General features: G+C 47.9%; 1 protein-coding gene across 21 annotated transcripts in view; it reads left to right on the forward strand.

Annotated features, from left to right (window-relative positions):
• Positions 1–23,200, forward strand: part of LRRC74A (leucine rich repeat containing 74A) — a 49,365-nt gene that overhangs the window by 15,180 nt on the left and 10,985 nt on the right. For 7 of the 21 annotated variants that reach the window (XM_045451617.1, XM_045451619.1, XM_045451625.1 and 4 more), the window contains exons 2-10: positions 1,296–1,424; positions 4,041–4,213; positions 7,001–7,108; positions 8,098–8,194; positions 12,681–12,730; positions 13,099–13,180; positions 17,906–17,991; positions 18,430–18,624; positions 21,937–22,032. In XM_045451617.1, the coding sequence (XP_045307573.1) occupies positions 1,296–1,424; positions 4,041–4,213; positions 7,001–7,108; positions 8,098–8,194; positions 12,681–12,730; positions 13,099–13,180; positions 17,906–17,991; positions 18,430–18,624; positions 21,937–22,032 (1,016 nt within the window). Of the gene's footprint in view, positions 1–618; positions 1,153–1,295; positions 1,425–2,479; positions 3,107–4,040; positions 4,214–7,000; positions 7,109–8,097; positions 8,195–12,680; positions 12,731–13,098; positions 13,181–17,905; positions 17,992–18,429; positions 18,625–21,936; positions 22,033–23,200 lie in introns of those variants that run through there. The other 14 variants (XM_045451618.1, XM_045451636.1, XM_045451633.1 and 11 more) reach the window with 12 other exon arrangements.

The following is a 23,200-nucleotide window of genomic DNA, read 5'->3' on the forward strand; positions in this document are numbered from 1 at the left end:
TTTGATGGCTGCATTTGATGGCTAAGCTGCTGTATATCTTCTAACTGCTGGGCCTCTATTACTTCCACCCCTTATCACACAGACCTTGTCTTACAGTCTCGGAAATAATTCCTGGAGCTTGGTGTATGGAGAAGGACTAAGAAAACATCTGCATGAACTTATTAGGAAGCCCGCCATCTGAGAACTTGGGTGGTTAAAACTGGGGACCCCTGCCACGAATGCTCAGTCCACCCAAAGAGTAGATTGGCTACGTTTTGATGGGTTACCTGCTGGTAGAGCATGGCTCCCCCAAACACTGCATCCTGTGGATGTGGGAGGAGTAGCTCTAGACTCCTATGTGTGGCTTTCAGGAACTCATCCTAGTCCCAGATCAGTGGTCCAGCCACAGAAAACGCAGGTCCAGCAAAGTATCGGGACTGCTATAAGGGAAGCTTAGGACACGTGTATTTAATCATAGCAATTAGTTTCAACCCCAGCAAGATTTTGCAAGCTCTTCCTTCTTTTTTGTTTTAATGTTTATTTATTTTTGAGAGCGAGTGCAAGCAAGGGAGGGGCAGAGAGAGGGCAACAGAGGATCCCAAGCAGGCTCTGCACTGACAGTAGTGAACCGGATGCAGGACTCAAACTCATGAACCGTGAGATCATGACTTGAGTCGAAGTGAGACGCTTAACCGACTGAGCCACCCAGGCACCCCCCGAGCTCTACCTTCTTCATGATCCTAAAATAAATGTTGGATTGGAAGGAAGAGAAGCTAGGTCAAATTCTTAGGGATCAAGTTATCCTTCTTTCTCCTTGGGACTGCTTGTGTTCCCTTGCATTTTACGGATGTCCCAAGTCACCCGCTCTGCCCTGCCCCTCGCCTTCTGCAACATCGTTTGTGCCTGCCAATGAGGCAGCCTAGGCATCGGCACACATCCTCTCCCTGAAAGAGTAAAGCAGACCCTGAACCCCACCCAAGCCGACAAGAAGGAAAATAGTGGCAAAGAGCCAATCTCTGAGACAGGCCCAAAGCAGGGAATGAGCAGGGAGTCTGCAGAGGACATGAGGGGGTGTTTAGCACAAGACTCTACAGACGATCAGGTGGTGGCCCTGCGTCCGAGAGGGAGGGCTTGTAGAATGGAGTCCCTGACGGGACTGAATGCACACTACAGGTCCTTGGCTGGTGGGGGAGGTCCTCCAGGACCTAGCTGGCAAAGGAAGGGGGTGGGGGTTGGGGGAGAAGCCACAGGTAGACTTCACCTGAGAGGCCCTCAGGTTTCATTTCCAGAATCAAGGAGATGAGTTTTTCTTCTAGATGAACCTGAAACCGAGCCAGCAGCACGGAACAGTGACGAGACCTTCTACTGTGAGGCTGAGGCCTCTGTGGCTGTACAAAAAGAGAAGCCAGGCGGGGAGAGCTCAGAAACAGACCTGGAGATCGAAGGTGACCGTGGGCACTCAGTGGACAGGGTGGGGGTGCACCTCCTTCCTCAGAAGCTGGAGACCTCAGCTCTCCCGGGTCGGCCGTGGCTGTGCCCAGTGGGCCACCCCACAGAAGGAATGTGGCAGCAACCTCTGGGGCAGTCCTATGCCACGTCCTCTTCGAGGCTGGCCTTGTGGCAGCAGCTGCCCCGTGCTCGTGGCCTACCTGCTGAGCACAGTGGTCACATCAGCTTGTTGAAAGTGGAACCAGTACTTACACAGGGATTCCCGGTTTTCTAAATGTTTCCACGTGTGGCATCTTATGTCCTCTTTGCAATAATCCCAGGAGGTTGTCATCATTACCCTCCTTTTAAAGAGGAGGAGACTGAGGCTTAAGGAGATTGTGTGAGTTGCCCAAGGCCACAGAGAGCTGCCAATGTTTGCTGATCCCCTGTTCACGCTGCTCTGCTGATCTGCTGATCTGCCTTCGTGCTCAGTGTTGTGGGGGCCGCTGGACCGTCTGTGGCCCCTCTTGCAACCCGGTGACTTTTCTCTTTACTCACATTAGAGTTCTTGGTTCCCCTACTTGAGAGTTTGCTCTGGACAAAGCCAAGTGTGCCCTGTGGGAGTGGGGAGGAAGAGGGCCGGCTGAGCTGCAGCAAAGACTCTGTTATTGCAAACAATGCCTCCACCCTCTTCGCCCTCTCCATTTCCCCAGGGAGGGAAGTGCCAAGAACACCTGTGAAGCAAGGTGAGCACATGGCTCGCCCCACCTGAAAGGCCAGCCCGGAACTTCCAGGCTGAGGCTAGCCCACTGCCTTCGTCTCCTGTGTTCTGGCGGCTGGGTTAGTCCGTTCATAAACCTCCCTACCGTGGCCAGCGTACAACTTCCCCTCCCCGTATGCCTCCTCCCTGCCCCCACCCTCATCTCGTTGCTTTTTCTGACTTCTTTTCCACGTCCAGGCTGCCGCTAGTGTGCTGAGGTTGGTTTCAACCCAGACCTTTACCTGGTTGGGGGGGGGGGGGGTGGCAGATAGAAACTGGATGTTTTGTCCCAGACTCCTGCTTCTGTCGCGTCTTCCCTCCACCCACCCCCCCCCCCAGCTCCCCACAAGAGATAACACGGTTGTCAGCTGCCTCTAAAATATAACCATAGTGACTACAGCTAGAAAGGGTCAGCAGAGTGAAACAGAGCAGAATTAGTGTCGAGGACAAAGGTGGGGGTTACCTACCGCCTGCCTTGGCAAAGAAGAATCTCTACCGGCAGCTAGGCTGTGCTGGGGCAGAAACTCAGGGCCCAGCTGCTCCAGCAGCTGGTGCCCCCTGGTGCTGAGGAGCTGGGAATGGGGCTGGAGGGCTTCTCTGAGCTGGCCTGAGACGTGAGCCCCCGGCGGAACAGCAAGCTGGCAGTGAGGCTACAGAAGAAGGAGAGAAGGCAGAAGTTGGGCACCTGCCACGTGCAGTTTTGCTTATGCGACAGCGGTCCCCACTCGGAGGCAATTTTGCACCCCAGGTGACATTTGGCAACCCCGGGGAGGGGGAGGGGATGCTCAAAATGTCAGCAGCGCCGAGCTTGAGAGAGCCTACCCTACAACCATCCCAAAGAGAAGGCCAGTTAGAAGCTGTGCCTGCAGAGTGAGCCTCCTCGTAAAGTTGTCTGTTCACCAACAAAGCTCACGTTGTCTGCCTCGTAAAATGTCCGAGGTGGGTTGGCTAAAGGCCCTGGCATCCAAAGGGATCACAGATGCACGCTTAGACCCCAGCTAGCCACGGGAGGCCCAGCTGTTGAAGGGACCCACTTAATGAGGACACAGCTGTGAGGGCATATGGAATCCAGGGAGGGCCATTGACCATGAGCCAGGCCCATCTAAAGTCCAAGGAACAAAGGCCCCAAGAGCTTGGAACGGAGAGATAAAGTCCCCAATTCCGGTAGCTGGGGTTAGCACCGATGAGCTGTGTGTGATTTGCGGCTAGATTTGTCATTGGTAAAGTAGACACAATAGTCCTTTTTGTCAGGAAAAATGACATACAAGTCTTTGAAAGAGGAGTATCAATTCAAATACAAGTTTGTTTGTTTCCACGTGATTTGGGGAGGTCTCTCCATCTTGCAGTGATTTGCCACCTTGAGAAGCCCACTCAGTCCCACTTGGGGTTTTGAAAGTTGGAACCTCTCTAAATCTTTAGTAAGGCTTTATTCGTGGCTCTCAGTTCAATAGTGGTAGTGAAACTGAAACAAATAGAGGTTCCTTTAGCCGTCACAAATCAGTTTTTGGTTTGGCCTTTCAGAGCCATCCCAAGGTGGACAAGAGAGCTGGCCTTTATGCATCCTTGATAATCAGTCCTGGATGTGGGCAACACGGGAAGGTGTGGGCACGCTGCTCCCTCTCCTGGGAAGGCTTGGGGCCTAAAACCAGGGGCCTTATCTCTTACTCAGAGGGAGATTTGGGGCTTTCTGGAGTTTGGGTCTCCCTCTCCCGCCTCTGGCCATCTTCCGATTAGAGCTGCCCTCCACCACACACACCCACAGGGACATCCTCAGGCAGAGGGACACCGGGCAGAAGCGCACTCGGCCCAGGGTTAGAGGAGAAATGAGGCAAAGGTGGAAGAAAAACCCCACTTCCTCCATTTTTTTGTGTAGATACGGAGAAACTTTTCACCACCGGACAAAGGGAGCTGTACCTGGAGGCCTGCAAACTGGTGGGTGTAGTGCCCGTCTCCTACTTTATCCGGAACATGGAGGAGTCCTACGTGAACCTCAACCACCATGGGCTGGGACCCAGTGGTACCAAGGCTATTGCCATAGCCCTGGTGGTGAGCATGCTAATGGGGGCCCTTGATGATGGGTAGAGGTGGGGGTTGACAGAGTAGTGGGCTCAAGACTCAGAGAGACCCCCCATGGGATCCTAAATTGCAAGCTTTATGCCCACCCTGCCCTAGGCTCTGCTTGACTGCCAGTCGATTTACGTAATAGGCATGGATGCCCCACTGGCTCCTGGGAAGGGGGCTGCTAGGGACCTTGGCTTTGGAAGTCTATGCTCTTTCTGATTCAAGAAGCAAAGGCAGGAGCCACAGGTAAGTGGCTCGGCTTGTCACTAATGCTGGTGCATGATACAAAATGCCAGCCTGGATCTCAATTCCAAAGCTCACCTTTGCTATAAAGGTGTTCACTACTGAGCTGTTCTATTCAAAGTTTGCCTTTTGCAATGTTGCAATTCTTTTTTTTTTTTTTTTTAAATAGTGCAGCCACTTTCTTTTTTTTTGTTTGTTTTTTGTTTAATGTTTATTTATTTTTGAGACAGAGAGAGACAGAGCATGAACGGGGGAGGGTCAGAGAGAGAGGGAGACACAGAATCCGAAGCAGGCTCCAGGCTCTGAGCTGTCAGCACAGAGCCCGACGTGGGGCTCGAACTCACGGACCGTGAGATCATGACCTGAGCCGAAGTCGGACGCCTAACTGACTGAGCCACCCAGGTGCCCCATTTTGCAGTGTTGCAATTCTTAAAAGATCACACTGTAGAATAACTCATGTTTTCCCATAGGAATAATTTTCTCTCTCTCTCTCTCTCTCTCTCTCTCTCTCTCTCTCAGCCTGGCATGAGCAACCAAGGACTTGACCTTGAATTCATCATAGCCTTATATAATTATAATTGATTGTATACAAACCAGCTTCCATCCCAGAAAAACAGATCATGTAACAACTGTATGTCAGCACAACACTGTTTGTTCATTTAGGACGGTAAAGAGAAAGTTTGATTTAAAAAAAAACAACACTCATTCATTTTGGAAAATATCATAGCATTTGCATTTGGCACTTGCCCATTAAGAGGCTACATGAAATGTGAGATTGTGCTGCTTTCTGGAGGAGGGAGGAAAGAAGGGAAGAGCACAGAAAGAACAAAGCCATCTTGAAATTTATTGAGTGTTGAAAGACTGATTAATGAGGTGTTAGGAATGCACCATTACGGCATGAGTTTCACGAAAAAACCGGATAATTCAATTCTCTCGGGACTTGGGCTGCTTGCCTCTTAGTAACAACAGTTTCTGTTTGGGGGGAGTTTCTTTTTCCCTGATTCTCTGTGTCACTAATTTGACAATTAATCACTGTGACATGCTGGGGGACTGAACTGTTATTTATCTTTTTGTACTGTTTAACTTTGCACATGTTGTGTTTCCCTGGCTCGGCTTAAAAGCACGCTGATGGTAGTGCTCATATCTCATGCTTCCCGTCCATCTCTCACCTGCCTGCCTCGACGCCCTCGTGCTTGGCGGGGTGCAGGGATGTCCTCTGCTCATCCTTGTTTCTCCAGAAACTGGCACAAAGAGTAACCAGTGGCCACTGGCCTGTGTGATGTGAATGTGGACAGGCCTGGTGCGGGCTCTGCCCTCTGCCCCACACACTGCGCTGGTCCCCAGGGTGACTATGCAACTGGTCATCCAGCCCCCGATGCTGGGCACTAACTGACACCTGGCCCCCTGAGCCTTGACCCTTGCCTCTGCACACAATGGAATTTTGCCCCCCTCGGAGAGCTGAGGCCAGAAGGCACTTGGTGAAGGCCCTGGGTCCACTGTTAGGCACTGTGTTATCCGAGCCATCACATTTGCCCTTTGCGGGGGGGCTAGGACTCCTTCCTGGTGGCTGCCTCTCCCGCCGCTTGGTGCACTTTGAGAATGCCCAAGTCCAAAGATGTGTCTATTCTTCATACCTTTCTGCACCAGAACTGAGGTGGGGAAGGGAAGAATAACAGTCCTGACTAGAGCTGACCCCGGGCCCTCATGCTGCACGTCGCTTCCTCTCACCTTGCTGCCTGTGGGAGTGCTGACTAGCTTGGATATGGATACTTAAGACTGAAATCCAGGTCCCTCCAAACAGCCTTGGGACAACGTCCTGACTGTAAGGAAGTACCAGATAAGCCAGAGCCTAAAATAGAAGAAAGACCTGTGAAAGAAACAGGCACAGTAAATGCCTTATGTTTAAATAATTTATTAAAAGCATCAACTTCTCCTTAATGTCAGAGTAGGTCACAGCTTCTCTCCTCCCTGAGAAAGAGCTACAGTCTGTTTAGCTCATCCCTGTGCCCCACACTTTTTAGGGATTTCATTGTTTTTTTTACTTAAGAAAATTTTTTTTAATCCTTATTATCTTTGAGAGAGAGACAGAGTACGAGCGGGGGAGGGGCAGAGAGAGAAGGAGACACAGAATCTGAAGCAGCCTCCAGGCTCCACACTGTCAGCCCCGAGCCCGATGTGGGGCTCAAACTCACGAATCCTGAGATCATGACCTGAGCCGAAGTTGGAGGCTTGACTAACTGACTGAGCCACCCGGGGCGCCCCAGGATTTCATCGTTTTAATGTCCCCTTTCTAAATTCCCCTGCAGAGCCCCCTTTGGTGGAGGTGCCCAGAATAAGCATATTGTGCTAGCAAAACTCAGCAGGATGGATCATCCCTGTGCTTTCTCCAGAATTGCTAGCCTGCCTCTCCGTACCCTCTGAAAAGGCTGGGACGGTCAAGAGAGAGGACGGGTTCTGGGAAAGGGCAGGGAACTGACTAGGTCGCCGACTACCTCTGTCTTTCTCCCCCTCCTCTTGTGGCGGCTGAAGTCCAACACGAGTGTTGTCACCCTGGAGCTGGCAGACAACTGTATCATGGAGGAGGGCACCTTGAGCCTGGTGCAGATGCTGCAAGAGAACTACTACCTGCAAGACTTGGTACTGTGCTCTGCTCTGCCGATCCCTACCACCTGGGCTCTCGGAACACACCCGACACGGGCCAGAGGCCCCTGCCCAAGCCCTGGCCAGCCTCCGGCTTTCTGCAGCCTGGAGGCCCTCTCCTCCAGATGTGACTCCTCAGAGGAGGGCCACACATCCGAGGCTGGACGCGGGGAGGGTTGCGAGGGGAGCTGTGTTCCCTGTGGTCCCAGGAACCCTAAGAAACCAATTCTGTCTGCACCTTATAAGCCCTTATTTCTGCAGAGTCACTCTAAAGTGAACTTAAAATAAAGACACGAAATACTTTCATCAAACACAATGTGCCTGGAGATAGATGATGGTGATAGTTGCAAACCAGGTGAATACACTTGAGACCATGGAGCTATACCCTTAAAAACGGCTAAGATGGTAAATATTGTGTTATGTCTATTTTTACCACAAAAGAAAAAAAGGAAAAAGAGAGGGGAGAAACAATTATGATAATAATGGCTGGTTTATATGAACGTCCCTCCCACTCGCCTGAAAGGAATGTGTCTGTTTGTATCCCTGCGTGTCCCCAGCAGATTCATTCATGCTTCACCAATCAATGAATGGAATTTATAACGATGAATTACTCGAAGCTAATTTTTCAATTGCTTTACGCCGAACTGTCTAAACAAAGCTCTCTTGGATTTCAAAAAAGAAATGTACGGTGTGCTTATCTAAAGTGCTAGAGCTGAACTGGAGAGGTGGGGAGTCACCAAAGCCAACTTCAGGAAAACTGAGACCAGTGGGAGGGGCCCCCCAGCCAGGCCTTAGGAGGGCTGAGTTCCCATGGTCCTCTGCTCCTTTGCTCTTCCCAATCCATCCTGCCCCTCCTCTCCTGCCCCTCTCCCCACCCAGCCCTACTCCCTGGTGCAGGCCTCAAGTAAGGCTCACACTGGCACCATTCATTAGTAAGGGCCCTTGGGTGGGATTTTTACACACATGAATGTGTTCTTGCCTTTTAGAATATTTCCAACAATGATCTTGGCTTGAAGGGGGCCAGCACCATCTCAGAATTTCTTCAGAGAAATACCTCTTCGCTCTTGAACCTCCAGCTTTCAGGTGAGCCCACGGAAGAGGTGGGAGAGGACAAAGGGATGAAAAGAAGAGAAGGGGAAGGGCAGGGAGAATCCAGGGTCTAAGTGAGCCAGACCAGGCCCCTCCGAGTTCTGAGATCAGAAAACTGTGTCCACACCCGCTAAACCCTTCCAGTCATCCTTTCCCCCTCCCCATGGCCACACTGGCTTGCTGGCTTTCCCAAACAAGAAACTTCTGATTCACTCAGCAGCATGCCTGCCTCTGCTTGAAAGTCTCTACCCCAGATAACTGCATGGCTCACTCTGTTGCTTTAGCCGTGCTCCTGCTCAAATGTCGTCTCCTGAGGGGGGCTTCCCTCCCCTCCCCTCCATCACCATCACTATCCTGTTTCCATTACTTGTTTTTTCTTAACAGCATTTATTGCCCCCTGGCCCCTTATTGTACACTCACTTTTTAATTAGTCTGTTATCTGTCTCTCTCACAGAAAAAAAAAAAAAAGTCACTTGAGAACCCAGATTTGTGGTTTGAGTTTATACTGTCTTCAGGGTCTTGGAACCCCTAAGAAATTAACCTAAGTCGTCCTATACTGGTAATACCCTGGGGCATGCAACAGACACAAACAGAAAACCTCATTGGAGGAATGGCCCTTGACCCAGGCTGCAGGCTGCTTGGGATTCCCACAGATAAAGCTCCAATGAAGATGGGCTCAGAGTCCAAAACTGCAAAACAAGGAAACAATACACCATGAGAGCAGTCAGATTCTAACAAGCAGCAGCATCAGACCCTCAAGGACTACGGAAAATAGAATTATCAGAAATAAACTGTACATTTGGTGACCATATAATTTATCTTCCAACTGCATAGAAGCACTATTAATTAACTAAACCTGCAAGCAAACAGATATCTTGACCCCAACGGTAAACTATGTTTAATATGATTAAGAACATAAAAATAAAAACACACAAGAACAAAACACTGTTTTTTAAAAGACCTCCCCAAAATAGAATTTCTGGAAATGGAAAGTATATAATCCTTCAAACTAGAGATTCAATGGATACGTTTAACAGCAAATTAGCATCAGGTGAATAAAATTAATGACCTTGAAAATCCTTTGCAGTACAGAAAGATAAAGATAGGGGGTGCCTGGGTGGCTCAGTCGGTTAAGTGACTTCGGCTCAGGTGATGATCTCTCCGCTGGAGTTCAAGCCCCGAGTCGGGCTCTGTGCTGACAGCTCAGAGCCTGGAGCCTGCTTCGGATTCTGTGTCTCCCTCTCTCTCTGCCCCTAACCCACTCGCATTCTGTCTCTTGTCTCTCTCAAAAATAAATAAACGTTAAAAAAAATTTTTTTTAAGATATAGAGGACATAAAAGATAAAAAAATATATAAAAGGATGAGGGACTCCTGGCTGGCTCAGATGGTAGACCATGTGACTCTTGATCTTGGGGTGGTGACTTTGAGCCCCACATTGGATGCAGAGATTACTTAAAAATAAAATCTTTTAATATAATTTTTAAAGGATTTTATTTTTAAGTAATCTCTGCATCTATCTATATCTATATATAGATATATATAGATTTCTCTCTATATATATAGAGAGAGAGAGACAGAGAGACAGAGAGAGAGAGAGAGACCCAACAGAGCTCATTGGAGTTCCAGAAGAAGAGAATGGATGAGCAGTGATATCTGAGCAAACAATAGCTGACATGTCCTGAATTGCTGAATTCTCAGATTCAGGAATCCTAGTGAGTCCTTCATAAGGTAAATAAAAAGAAATCCACCCCTGAATATATGATAGAAAAAACATCTAAAATAAAATAAAAAGATCTTAAAAGTATCCAGAGAGAAAATGCAAAAAATAGAGTTTGTGTAATTTTTAATATAAATGTTATGACATATCAGGTTCTCTTCTCCAATTTCCTCTTTTTCACTCTAAATATATCTTCTATTTCTATGACATAGCAAATAGATTTATCTCATTCTCTGGAACAGCTGGATAGTATTCCATGGGATGGATATAGCATAGTTTATCTAACCTCTCTCCATTTGTGTGTGTATGGAAGGGGCACATTTCCAGTTTTTCAATCTTTCAAATAATTTTTAAAGAACTTTCTTGTACATGCAACTTTTGGACATATATTCTAGTATTTCTAGATAGACACCCAAGAGCAAAATTACAGAATATAAAAAGATACACCTATTTTTCTGAAGTTGAAAAAGAATTTCCAAATCTCCCCTCAAGAAGACCGTGCCAGGGGCGCCTAGCTGCCTCAGTCAGTAGAGTGTGTGACTCTTGATCTTAGGGTTGTGAGTTTGAGCCCCACGTTGGGTGTAGAGATAACTTTTAAAAACGGCCTAGGGGCGCCTGGGTGGCTCAGTCAGTTAACGCATCTGACTCTTGATTTCGGCTCAGGTCATGATCTCGTGTTTCATGGGATGGAGCCCCTCATGAGGCTCTGTGCTGATAGCAAGGAGCCTGCTTGGGAGACTCTCTCCCTCTCTCTCTCTCTCTCTCTCTCTGCCCCTCCCCCACTCACCCTTTTTCTCAAAATAAATAAACATTTGAAAAAAAAAAAAAGGAGATGGTACCAGGTTACAGTTCTACAATGAACTGTTTTCTGTTTCCCTGTACTACGTCCGTTTTGGCTATCAGCAAGTTATCTGTGAATCAGAATGATTAAATGTGTGGATGTTGAGGTCAGTGCTTGGGTCCAAATTTCAAGCACTGGGTTTACCTCTGTTTCTTCAAGTCTTTTTTTATCTTCCTCAATAAAGTCCTATGCTTTTATTCCATTAGAAATCCTGCACATTTCATATCAGGCCCAGGTGTTTTATCATTTTATTCCTGTGTGAACAGAATGTTTTTTCTATCATATATTCAAAGTGGTTATTACTGATATGTCTGGCAGCTATTAATTTCTGTACATTGATCCTATGTCCAGTGACTTTATTGAATTATCTTATTAGTTCTAACATTCTGTCAGTTAATTTTCTTGGATTATTTAGGCAGGCGATCATGTCTGTAAATTATGGGAGTTTTGTCTCTTCTTTCCAATAGCTGCAGCTCCTAATGATTTTTCTAGTCGCATTGGCTAACACCTCTAATATAACATTAAATAATACAGAAAGCTCTGTAAAAATACAAATTACCCAGCCCTATCCCAGACTGCTGAATCAGAATCTTGAAAGGGAGGGGTTTGGGAATCTGTATTTTATCAGACTTCCCAAATGACTCTTTTACTGCCAGCTCAGTACTATTTGTAACCACTGATGTAAACACAACAATTTGAATAGCTAATAACCTAATTTTACACATTGACTAGCTTATCGTCTCATTTTATTGCACTGGTACAAATGCAACCAAGAAGCATTTGTGTCTAGGTGGACTCATTCATTCATTCAGGAAACATTTACTGAGCACCTATCATGTGCCAGGTACTATTTAGGTGCTAGAGATACAAAGATTATTAAGGGTTTAAAGAAGAAATTTGGGGATAAGTCTCTATATAATTTATTTCCCAGAAATCACATATATTTTCCAGAAATCTTTTAAACTATTCAGCAGGGCTGGGGTGAGAGTAAGATAAGGAAGGCACACACCTCGATCACAGAACTCAAGGGGCTCAAAAAAGTCAGTAACTAAGTAAATGATATCCTGTTGCAATATTTGTCAAAGTCAAAAATAATGTGAAAAATGCCTGTGGTGAACAAAATATCCACACTTTAAATATAAAATAGAATCCAACAGGGACAGGTTATTGGTGAGGTGAGTGAGGCCTAACCATTCAAGTACAGGGTCAGATCCTGCCTTTATTTAAAATTTAAAAATTTTGAGGGGCGCCTGGTTGGCTCAGTCAGTTAAGCATCTGACTCTTGAGTTCACCTCAGGTCATGATCTCACGGTTAGTGGCTTTGAGCCCCCACGTTGGCGGGCTCTGTGCTGGTAGCTCAGAGCCTGCGTGGGATTCTTTCTCTCCCTTTCTCTCTGCCCCTCCCCTGGTCACACACACACTCTCTCTCAAGATAAATAAATGAACATTAAAAAAAATACAATTTCGTTCATCATAAATGTCTTGCATTAGTTTTGACTTTTACAAATATTAAGACGTTACTCCCTGTGATTACGGGGCTTAGATTTTGCACACAGAGGGAGTGCCTCACTTGTGCCTCTCTGGTCATGGCCCTGCCGCTGGATTCGTATTTTTAATAATGTTACAGAATTTAGGCACTAAGCTAGGGGTCGATGCTGCCAGTGGGGGCACAGGGCATGCTGTACTGACTTCTGGAACTCCCCGAGCTATCATGGCAGAGAAAGGAAGGGATGTTAAAGGGGATGGCAAATAGTTGCCCTCTTTTCTCTTGTTTTCTTCTGTGTCCATATATTTGCTTTAAGCACTTGCCACCTTTCCTGTGGCTGATGGTTGCAAAGGGGAGAGACTGGCAGGGCTAGAATGCAGGAGGGTGAGGGAGCCCTAGTCTGGACAGCATTGCAAACACCCACCTTCACTACAGGAAATAACTTCAAGGACGAATCCGCAGAGCTGTTCTGCCAAGCCTTCTCGGTAAGTAACAAGGGGGTGGGGTCAACGCAGCCCTATGGGGGATGGCCCTGGGAGCTGTGGGGGATCTGGAGGGTGTATAGAGAAGTGAGGTCACTTGAATGTTTAGGGAGCTGGTGAGTGGCTGAACTCTGCCGATCCTGACCAAAGCACAGCAGAGGGAGGGCTGTTTGGATGGGACTAGACCCTCCTAGCAGTCACCGACGGTTAAACAAAAAAATGCACAAGAAGTCATCTTCAGTCTAAAAACTCTAGTCCACCCGCTTTTTGGTGTGTGGGAGCCCTCCATCACACCGCCCTGAGATAAGAGAGGTATTTGCGGTCACATAAAAGACAAAAATCACCTCTCTCTGCACCATTTCTCTCTCCAGGCCAATTACCGAATTAAGACACTGGATCTCAGCCACAACGAGTTCTCTGATAAGGGAGGAGAACACCTGGGGCAGATGCTGGGTGAGTCCCCCACGGGGGCAAGGGGCCAGCCTAGGAGAGGGCACTCGGCAGACAGTCACCTGTCAGAGATGCATCTCCTGGTTTTTGTTGTTATTGAACGTTCTGGTTATAAAAAGTGATGTAAACCACACCCCAAATACATTTAAAGTGGAGCGAGCACCTAGATGCGGGAAGTAAAACTTTAAAATGATTAGAAAAACAGGGGTGCCTGGGTGGCTCAGTTGTGGCTCAGGTTATGATCTCACAGTTGATGAGTTTGAGCCCCGCATCAGGCTCACTGCTGTCGGCATGTCAGTGCAGAGCCCACATCAGATCCTCTGTCCCCCTCTCATTCTGCCCCTTTGCCACTCATGCTCTCTCTCAAAACAAATAACTAAACAAATAAAACATTTTTTAAAAACTATAAAATGACTAGAAAAACATAACTTGCTGACCTCAAGGAAGCAAAGGATTATTAAATATGCACAGTGGGCATAAACTGTAACAAAAATGATTCATTTACTTGACAACAATAAGTTTAAAACTTATTTATGATAAAAGATTGGGCCATGTTAAAAGATAAGCGACAGAAAATAGATACTTGCAGTATTTGTATAATATAAAAAATTTGTCTTTAGAATATTGATAAAAGTTCCTACAGATCCATGACAATGATAAATACTCCCAATAAAACAATGGTCAAGGCCTATGGACAGTGAAAACAGAAAGCCAAATTCCTAAGCTCTTTAGTAATTAGAGGAATGCAAAACAAACAAAAAGATTCCCCTCGTCATCTACCGAAGCTGCAGAAATTTCAAGTGAGAGAACATCCAGTGAAGTAAACACAAGGGAGAAATAAGAACTCTCTGAAGCTGCTAGGTAAAGGCACTTTGGAGATTAGTTTGACAGTATTTAGTGAAATTAAAAATGTATTCTTTGATATAGCAATTCACCTGTGCATGTCTTGGAGAAGCTCTCACACGTACGCAGAGAGAGATGTCCGAGGAGGTTCACTGCAGATTTGTTATAAAATTTTAAAAAAAGAAAGAAAGAAAAGAAGGAACCTAAGTGTTCATTCCTGGGGAAATTAGTAAGGGGGGGGGGTCATTATGAGCAAAGGAGATGCTACTTTAGGTGGAGGAGTGAGAAAAAGCCCTACAGGGAAGGTGGCTTTTTGCTGAAACCTGAATATGAAAGAAGAGTCAGCCATGCTAAGTTCCAGAAGCACAGCATTCCAGGTGGAAAGAACAGACTGGGGGGGGGGGGGGGGGGACGGGGAGGGGGGTGGAACCCTGTGGCTGCAGCAGAGCAGGGGAAGGGAATGGAAGGAGGAGATCACCAAGGTGGCCTGCAGCCGCTAAGGTCGGGCTTTGTGGGCCATGAGGTGCATGAAATCTGGATTTTATTCTCCATGTGCTGAGAAGCCACTGAAGGACGTTAATGCAGGGGAGTGACATGGCTTGATTTGCAGTTCCTCTAAGGAACTGTTTTGTGAAGTTTTACGCAGTTTTATGAAGAACACAACTGAAGACAACCAGACTCTTAAATACAGAGAACAAACTGGTGGCTGCCAGGAGCAGCAGGGGGGCGGGGGGGGGAGGGGGGGCGAGGAAGGCGGGGCATGGGTGAAATAGGCAAAGGAGATTAAGAGGTACAAACTTCCAGTTCATGGAGATGAAAAGTGTAACAGAGAATATTGTCAACAGTACTGTAATAGCATTGTTTGGCGACATTGTACACCTGAAACTAACATAACATTGTATGTTAATGACACTTAAAAAAAAAATGGAAGAAGGGAGGCCAGTTAGGAGGCTAATGCCGTAGTCTAGGCAAGACAGGACAATAGCTGGAGCTGAGGGAGGAGGTAGTGATAGAGAGGAGTGAATGGATCCAGACGTACTTTGGAAGTAAAGCCAAACCCACTTGCTGATGTGCAGAACGAAGGAAAGGGAGAAAGATAGATGCCCGGTTATTATTATTTTTTTTTTAACGTTTTATTTATTTTTGAGACAGAGCATGAACAGGGGAGGGTGAGAGAGAGAGAGAGGGAGACACAGAATCTGAAACAGGCTCCAGGCTCTGAGCTGTCAGCACAGAGCCCGACGCGGGGCTCGAACTCACGGACCGCGAGATCATGACCTGGCTGAAGTCGGATGCTTAACCGACTGAGCCACCCAGGCGCCCCTGATGCCCGGTTATTTTGTTTCAGGAACTGGTTGGAGGGAAAACTCAGGGAGTAACAGGTATGGAGGAACATGAGTCAGGAGCCAAAATTCCCATTTTGGCCATGTGATGTTTGTGTTGCCTGTTTGACATCTACATGGAGACACCTGATTTGTTATATGGGTTTAGAGCTTGGTGAGCAGGTCAGGACTGGAGATACGCGCATCTGGGAGTTATAGGCATTCCAATGCATTTAAAACCACAGGGCGAGATGAGATCCTGGCAAGGAGTGTGGATAGAGTTGAGAAGGCAGCCGTCCCATCGCTGCCTGGGTCACTCTGACACTTTTAGGTGTACCAGAGGCGGGGAGGAGGAACCTGAGCAAGAGTGGTCAGTCAAGGAGGGGGAAGGTGAAGTATCCAAGAGCCAAGTAAGGGATTCTTTCAAGAAGGGGGAAATCTTCGGTGGGGTCAAGTGTTGCTTAGTGGTTAAATAAGATGAGGTCAGAAAAGCGACCACAGGACTCGTCAACATGGAGATAATTGGTGACCTTGACAAGTGCCATGAGTGTGGAGACCCGCCCCCCGGGGGTGGAGTTGAAAATGGGACGCAAAGAAGTGAAAGGCAACGTGGGCACCTGCAGAAGCCCCACTGAGACGAGGCTGTGCCAGAAAGATGGGTGATTTGAGGGCAGGAAGGTTCCCAAGGATGGAAGATGCTGATAGGAAGGAAGGAAGGAAGATACGTGTCTGGGGAAGGAAGAGGAGATGGTGGCAGGAGCAGAATCCTTGAAAAGGCTGGCGGCCACGGAGACTGGAACCGACAGGCAGGGTGCAGCGCTAATAGAGCAAGGAGACGGGAGCGAGCATGCGGGGGCGGGGGGGGGGGGTCTGTCCTGTCGGGAGGGGGGAGCTCTCCCATCTCTCTGCTGCTGCCCCCTCGGTGATGTGTGAACAGCACCTTCCTGGAGAGAGGGTTCAGGCCGGCAGGTTTGAGGGAAGGAGCAAGTCTGCAAGCATTATGGGGCAATTTGAGTCCATCTGAAAACTGATTTTTAAATATTCTAAAACTAAATTTTAGGGGTGCCCGGCTGGCTCCTGCGGTTCTTGATCTCGGGGTTGTAAATTCAATCCCCATGTTGTGTCTAGAGATTACTTAAAAATAAAATCTTAAAAAAAAAAAATCTAAATTTTAAAACAACTTTTTTCCTAATGTTTATTTGTTTTGAAAGAGAGAGAGAGAGCGCACGTTTGAGCATGCCCCGGGCAAGCTGGGGAGGAGCAGGCAGGGTCTGAAGCAGGCTCCCCGCTGGCAGCACAGAGCCTGATGGGCTCCAGTTCAGGCAAGATCATGACCTGAGCTGAAGTCAGTTCCTGAGTTCAAGCCCCGCATTGGGCTCTGTGCTGACAGTCCAGAGCCTGGAGCTTGCTTCGGATTCTGTGTCTCCCTCTCTCTCTTCCCCTCCCCAGTTTGCACACGCACACACTCTCTCTCTCTCTCAAAAACAAAAAAACAAAACAACAACAACAACAAAAAAACATTAAGGGAGAGAGAGAATGAGGGAGAGGATGAAGGCGGGAGAAAGTTTGTTCTCAAAATAAGATACGGTGTTCACTTTATGCAAAGTAGCTCCTGGTTGTTGACACAAGAGACCCACAACCAGCACACAGGGCACTGACCATGGAGAAGAAAATAGAGTAAGACATCGTCCTGGGCCTGAGGGTTGAAGGCCATGCCTCCCACCCAGTAAAACGTCAGGAGTGCTTCAGCGTCTTTCCAACAGTGTCCTCAGCATATCCGCCCTCCCCAATAAAAATAACGATGATGATGTGTTTCCACATGATGTTTTCCCCAACCCTCCGCAGCACATAAGGAAAAATATTTTTAAGTTAAGAAGTTCTATGCAAGTTAAAACGTCTGTGCAAGTCAGCTTCTAGACAAGCCTGATGCTGCAGCACTTACAAGTGATAGTGTCCCAAAAGCTTTCTGGAGCCACCTCTGCTCCTGAAGTTCTCCAGGAAAAACACATCACGTGGGGTCATATGCCCTGTCCACCACAGCCTCCCTCCCTAAATACACCCCCTGTTCTCCATGCTCTCTCTTCCTAGTTTAATGGTTGCACAACATTCTACCAAATGGATGTTTATTCTGTACTTTACCCTTCCCCTGTGAGTCATGAATGTTACTTTTGTAAGTGATGCCATGATAAACACCTGATAAATCACTCTTCTCATATCCTGCACTGTCTCCTTAGGAAGAGCCTCAGGGTGATATTGCTGTGTGAGGGGGTACACACAGTCTGATAGCAAAATATCTGTGACCACCTCACATTTGCCAAATTGTGGCAATTTGCTTGCCACCTGCGATACAGGAGTATGATTATTTGACTACATTACTGCCAACACTGGGAATCATCTTACAATTTGGGGTTTAAATGAATAATGGAAAAATTATTGCCCCAGCGTTTTACTTTGAGTGAGTATTGAGTAGTCCTTATTCCCCAATGTCATGGCTATCTGTCAACTCTGAGAGTGGGTTCTCTGGGATTTGGGGCATGCTGAAATGATTCCCTCCCTCCTCTAGCCCTCAATATAGGACTCCAGTCACTGGATCTGAGCTGGAATCAGTTCCACACACAGGGAGCTGTGGCCTTGTGCAATGGTCTCCGGGTAAGTCTCTCTCTGGCAGTGGTGTGTTGAAACCAGTGAGGATGGTCAGGGTTTCACATCCCACCATCTTGAACCTCTTCCTCATGACCCCCCTGATGAGTACACACTGAGCTCTCATCAAGTGCTTTCACGTTGTTAGCATCCCTCCCCAATTCCTGGATGTGCCTTCTTCTTTAGGATAAATCCTACTTCAGCAGATTCACCTTGCCGGGGTCTTGGTGTCATCTTTGGGGATACTTTAAGAGGGCAGTTTAATTAAGGGGTAAAGAATGACCAGACTCTGACTCCCCCCACTGGGAGGGATCTGACTGAGCTCTCCCTCCTGGGGACCACTGAGCACCCAGTCTGGATGGCAGCAGGGGAGAGAAACCAGGGCCTCTTGGCTGGGTGAGTCACATGCAACCTTGATGCTGGTGCTGTTCTTTTTCCTCCCCGGAGGCTAATGTAACCCTGCAGAAACTGGATCTCTCTATGAACGGCTTTGGGAACGAGGGGGCTACGGCCCTGGGAGAGGTCCTCAGGCTCAACAACTCCCTGGTCTACATAGACGTCAGCAGCAATGACATCAGCAACGAAGGAGTCATCAAAATCAGCAAAGGACTGGAGTTCAATGAGAGCCTCAAAGTTCTGAAGGTAAAGTCTTTACTTAAGCTGGGGATGGGCCACTTTGTGTGTGTGTCCGTGTGCATGTGTGCACGCCCATACTTCTGTGTGCGTCCGTGTTTCCATGGCACCCACATGTCCACGCTTGTGTGCCTGCATCCGTGTATATATCTGTGCGTGCACACCCATGCTTCTGTGTGTGTGCATCCACGTGTTTATGTGTGTTCATCTGTGTGTGTGCATCCACGTGTTTATGTGTGTTCATCTGTGTGTGTGCATCCACGTGTTTATGTGTGTTCATCTGTGTGTGTGCATCCATGTGCTTATGTGTGTGCATCCACGTGTTTATGTGTGTTCATCTGTGTGTGTGCATCCATGTGCTTATGTGTGTTCAACTGTGTGTGTGCATCCACGTGTTTATGTATGTTCACCTGTGTGTGTGCATCCATGTATGTGTCTATGCATCCTTGTGCCCATGTGTGTGTATCAGTGCGTGTCCCTGTGTCCTTGTGCGTCCACGCATCCGTGTGTGTGTATGTGTATATCTGTGGGGGTAGGGTGGGGAGAGCAGGGTGATGGAGTGGCATATTGCTGGAGAGAATCATTGGGAAAATTCACCTTATGTTTCACATGTGCGTAGGTTCTTGACTGTCTCTCTCCTGTAAACCTAATGTCACCCTCTGCTGTCACCAGGTGCATGATGTCAACTCCTAACCGGTCTTCCTTCCTCCCATCTGGGTTTCCTCCAGACTCTGCTTCACCCTGAAGCAGAGTGTGTGTTTTGAGCATAAGTCTGACTCCCACCCCCCCCCCCCATCTAGTCCCCTCCAGCTTAGACTCCCCACTCCGTGGCCTCCTGTGGTGCAAATCCAGTTCTCTCACCCCGGTGTGCTTCTCCAGCCTCAGTTTACCCCATGCTGTCCCTTGTTGTCCAGTCACAGCCTCGGGGGTTTCTTTCAAGATTCTTCCTTATACTCTCATTTCAGTGACTAGTTGACTGGTCACCTCCACTGGTGTGAGAGCTTCCTGAGAGCGAAGACTATGTTTGGTCCTGCCCATTACTATTCCCCCCGGGCCTAGCTTAGTGCTGGGCCTATAGGAGATGCCTGATGAATGTCAGCTAAGCGAATGAGTGGATCCATCTTTCATTTTAAGTTGATTGGCTTATAGACGCTAATGTATAACGTGGCAGCTCCTGGGTCGTTGGAAAACAGAAGAAAGATGAGGACTTCCACTACCGGTTCCCCTTTCTGGGGCTCCTGCCGTGAGCCAGGGGCAGACAGGTGGTTTGCTGCTGGCTCACAGCCCGACCCTCCGACGACGTGCGCTCCACTAGCTCCCCTGTCAGATGAGAAAGCTGAGGCTCTGTGACTTGCTCGGGTGATGTAGCTCGAGAGGCAAGGAAGTCAGCCTTGCCAGGCTTCCCCGCTGCAGTTCAAATTCCTCAAGATGTGAGGCCATGCGGGAGGACCACAGGTGTGGGGGTGCTGGTGGAGAAGGACGGGAGTTAGAAATCAGCGATAGGGCGCCTGGGTAGCTCAGTCGGTTAAGCATCTGACTTCGGCTCATGGTGGTTTACAGGTTTGAGCCCCGCGTCAGGCTCTGTGCTGACAGCTCGGAGCCTGGAGCCTGCTTCAGATTCTCTCTCTCTCTGCCTTTCCCCCACTTATGCTCGCTCGCCCTCTCTCTCAAAAATAAATAAAAACATTTAAAAATTAAAAAAAAAAAAAAGAAAGAAAGAAATCGGCAACAATGAGCTGCCATCCGAGAGGACAAGCACCTTAGAGCTGCGAAAAGGAAGTCAGATTGCCAGCACTGGAGGGAGCATGGTGACTGTCTAGTGACAGTGAGAGCTCGGAACGAGGCCTGACCAGAGCGGGAGGAGGAGTAACTCAGAGAAGAGAGACTGATGCAGCCTGCCAGTGGCTCAGCCTCCGTGGAACCGTGAAGCCAAGGAAAGTGCAGAGAACCTGCATCTTCCAAGATTGAAAGGTTGCCTCAACAAAATGGCAATAGGGATTTTCTCTAATTGGTGGCGGTACTGGTGACTTTAACATTTTTTTTCTACCTCTTTTTGGATTTTTTTCTATAATGACCATGCATCATTGTTTAAATGTTTAAACACGTTGTCTCGTGTTTAAATATACTTAAAATTTGTAAATGTTTTAAAATGAAAGAAAAAAAATTTTATTGATTTATTTTTATTTTTTAAATAGGCTCCATGCCCAATGTGGGGCTCGAACTCATAACCCCAAGGTCAAGAGTCACACGCTCTACTGACTGAGCCAGGCTCACACCCCAAGAAAAAAGTTTTAAACACATCAAGTGCCACCCTCCTTTCCCTACTCTTGGAAAAATAATGATGTTCCCAGGGAAGGGAGTCAAGCGAAGGATGCTAGAAGCTAAGTTTTGGCTGCCTCATCAAGAAGCCACCCGGTGGAAAGCCTTCAACAGTATTAACTAACATTCGTTTGCTGCTTACTATGTACCAAGCACTCTCTTGAATACGTTGCTTGAATTGATTTATTGGATCCTCAGAGTAGCCCTAAGTGATAGGTGCCCAGTGGCCAGGGAAATAACCCAAGGCCAGAAAGCTAGTAAGCAGAGCCACTGGGGTCTATGTTCCTTGCTGTGAACCACCACACCAAGTTTCATTGGCTCCCAGCCCCGTTGGAATAATGCCTTGAGTGCTTAGCTAAGTCCACATGGTCCCTGTGATCTGGCCCAGCCCCGTTCTGTGGCCTCATTCTTTCTGCTCCTGCTCATGAAATGTTTGCTATTGCCCAAACACCTCTGCACCTTTGCACTTGCCTCCCCTTTGCCTTCTTTGGTGCATCTCATTCCCTCCTCTGGTCCTAGCCCTGCTTCTTCAGACCAGAATAATCCCTATTAGTCCCGCAAGGCTTAGTTCCAGTGTCCCCTCCACTGTACCAGTTGCCCCTTTCCTTGCTTCTGCAGTACCAGTGTGTACCTCTCTGTCACTGCCCTCACCACACGTCTGATGCCATGTGCTTGTTTGCCTGTGTCCCCCTGTAGAGTGTAAGCTACGTGAGGGCAGAGACCTTGTCACATCTGCCTGTGCATCCCTTAGCACTCAACCCAGCAACCGGCACATGGCAGGCCTCCAATAAATGCTGGATGGATGGATGGATGGATGGATGAGCAGTGAGATGGATAGGTGGATGGATGACTAGACAAACAGACAGGGAGACAGGTGCCTACAGAGGAGTCTGGGTGGAGGATAGAGATTACAATTTGATGGGAAGAAATGGAAGCCACACTCTGAGCCAGGCTCTCCTATAGCCAGCTCATCCTCCTTCTGTCTCGCCCCTCCTCCCACAGCTTTTCCTGAACCCTGTGAGTATGGATGGGGCTACGTTACTTATCCTGTCCATCAAGAGGAACCCCAAATCCAAGATGGAGGAGATTGACATTTCTGTAAGTGATTAGATCGTGGTTGCTTGCACCAGGGAGCATGCCAAGTACCACGGCCACGCTATGTTGGCAGGTGCCAACAGCTCTGTCCCCTCATGGGCCCTCACACAAATACTCCATGAAAAGGTCACTCCTTCTGGAGTATGACTTGGCCTTCTCTTGGGGTCCTTTTAATAGGAGTAGCCGTTCGGTTGATAACATTGTGGTGTGAAATCATTTACCAGATCCTGATGGGTCTAAGAGCAGAAACACCAGAATCAAAGGTGAGAGGCCCCCAGAACAGAATTTGTTCACTGCCACCTTTGCTGATGGACAGCCCTGGGCCCCAGAATGGTTCCAGAATCATAGAACTTTTAACTTTTTTGGTATTGATTGATTGATTGATTGATTAGAGAGCATGCATGAGCACGTGCACGTGGGGGAGGGGCAGAGAGAGAGGGAGAGAGAGACAATCCCAGGGAGGCTTTGCACTGACAGCACAGAGCCCGATGCGGGACTCAAACTCATGAACCGTAAGATTGTGACTTGAGCCAGAGTTGGATGCTTAACTGACTGAGCCACCTAGACGCCCCCGGAATCACAGAACTTTTAGAATCTGAGTCCTAAAACATGTAATAACTTGTATTCTTATTTCGTGACTTGGCTGACTGAGTAGAATTTGAGGGTAAGGCCCCCTGGTGGAGGAGGAAGGCCTGAGGAGGTGACTTCACTGGACCAGGTATTCTTGCCTGAATCCTCAGAGAGGTGGTAGCTGGTAAAAACAATATCCTAGACCTGCCCGCCACTTTATACGGTTTCCCCCCAAAGGGATTTTATAGGCTTCGGCTCATTTGATCCTTCTCTGGGAGGCAGGTAGAGTGCACCCATGTCCTAGAGCTGTTCAAACCACACAAATGTATTGTCACACCGTCCTGAAAACCAAAGCCCAAGATCAAGGTCATGGTAGAACTGGTTCCTTCAGAGGACCACGAGGAAGAATGCGTGCTGTGCTCCTGCCAGCTCCTGGTGGTTTGGTGGCCATCTGTGGTGTTCCTCGGCTTGGTGGGAGCATCGTCTTGATTTCTGTCTTTAGCTCCAAATGGCACTCTCCCCGTGTGCACGTCTGTCTCTGTATTCAAATGCCCCTTTTTATAAGGACACAGTCATATTGGATTAGGGCCCACCTTAATGA

This window comes from Leopardus geoffroyi, chromosome B3 (genome assembly GCF_018350155.1).
Source record: "Leopardus geoffroyi isolate Oge1 chromosome B3, O.geoffroyi_Oge1_pat1.0, whole genome shotgun sequence".
NCBI classification, from domain to species: Eukaryota; Metazoa; Chordata; class Mammalia; order Carnivora; family Felidae; genus Leopardus; species Leopardus geoffroyi.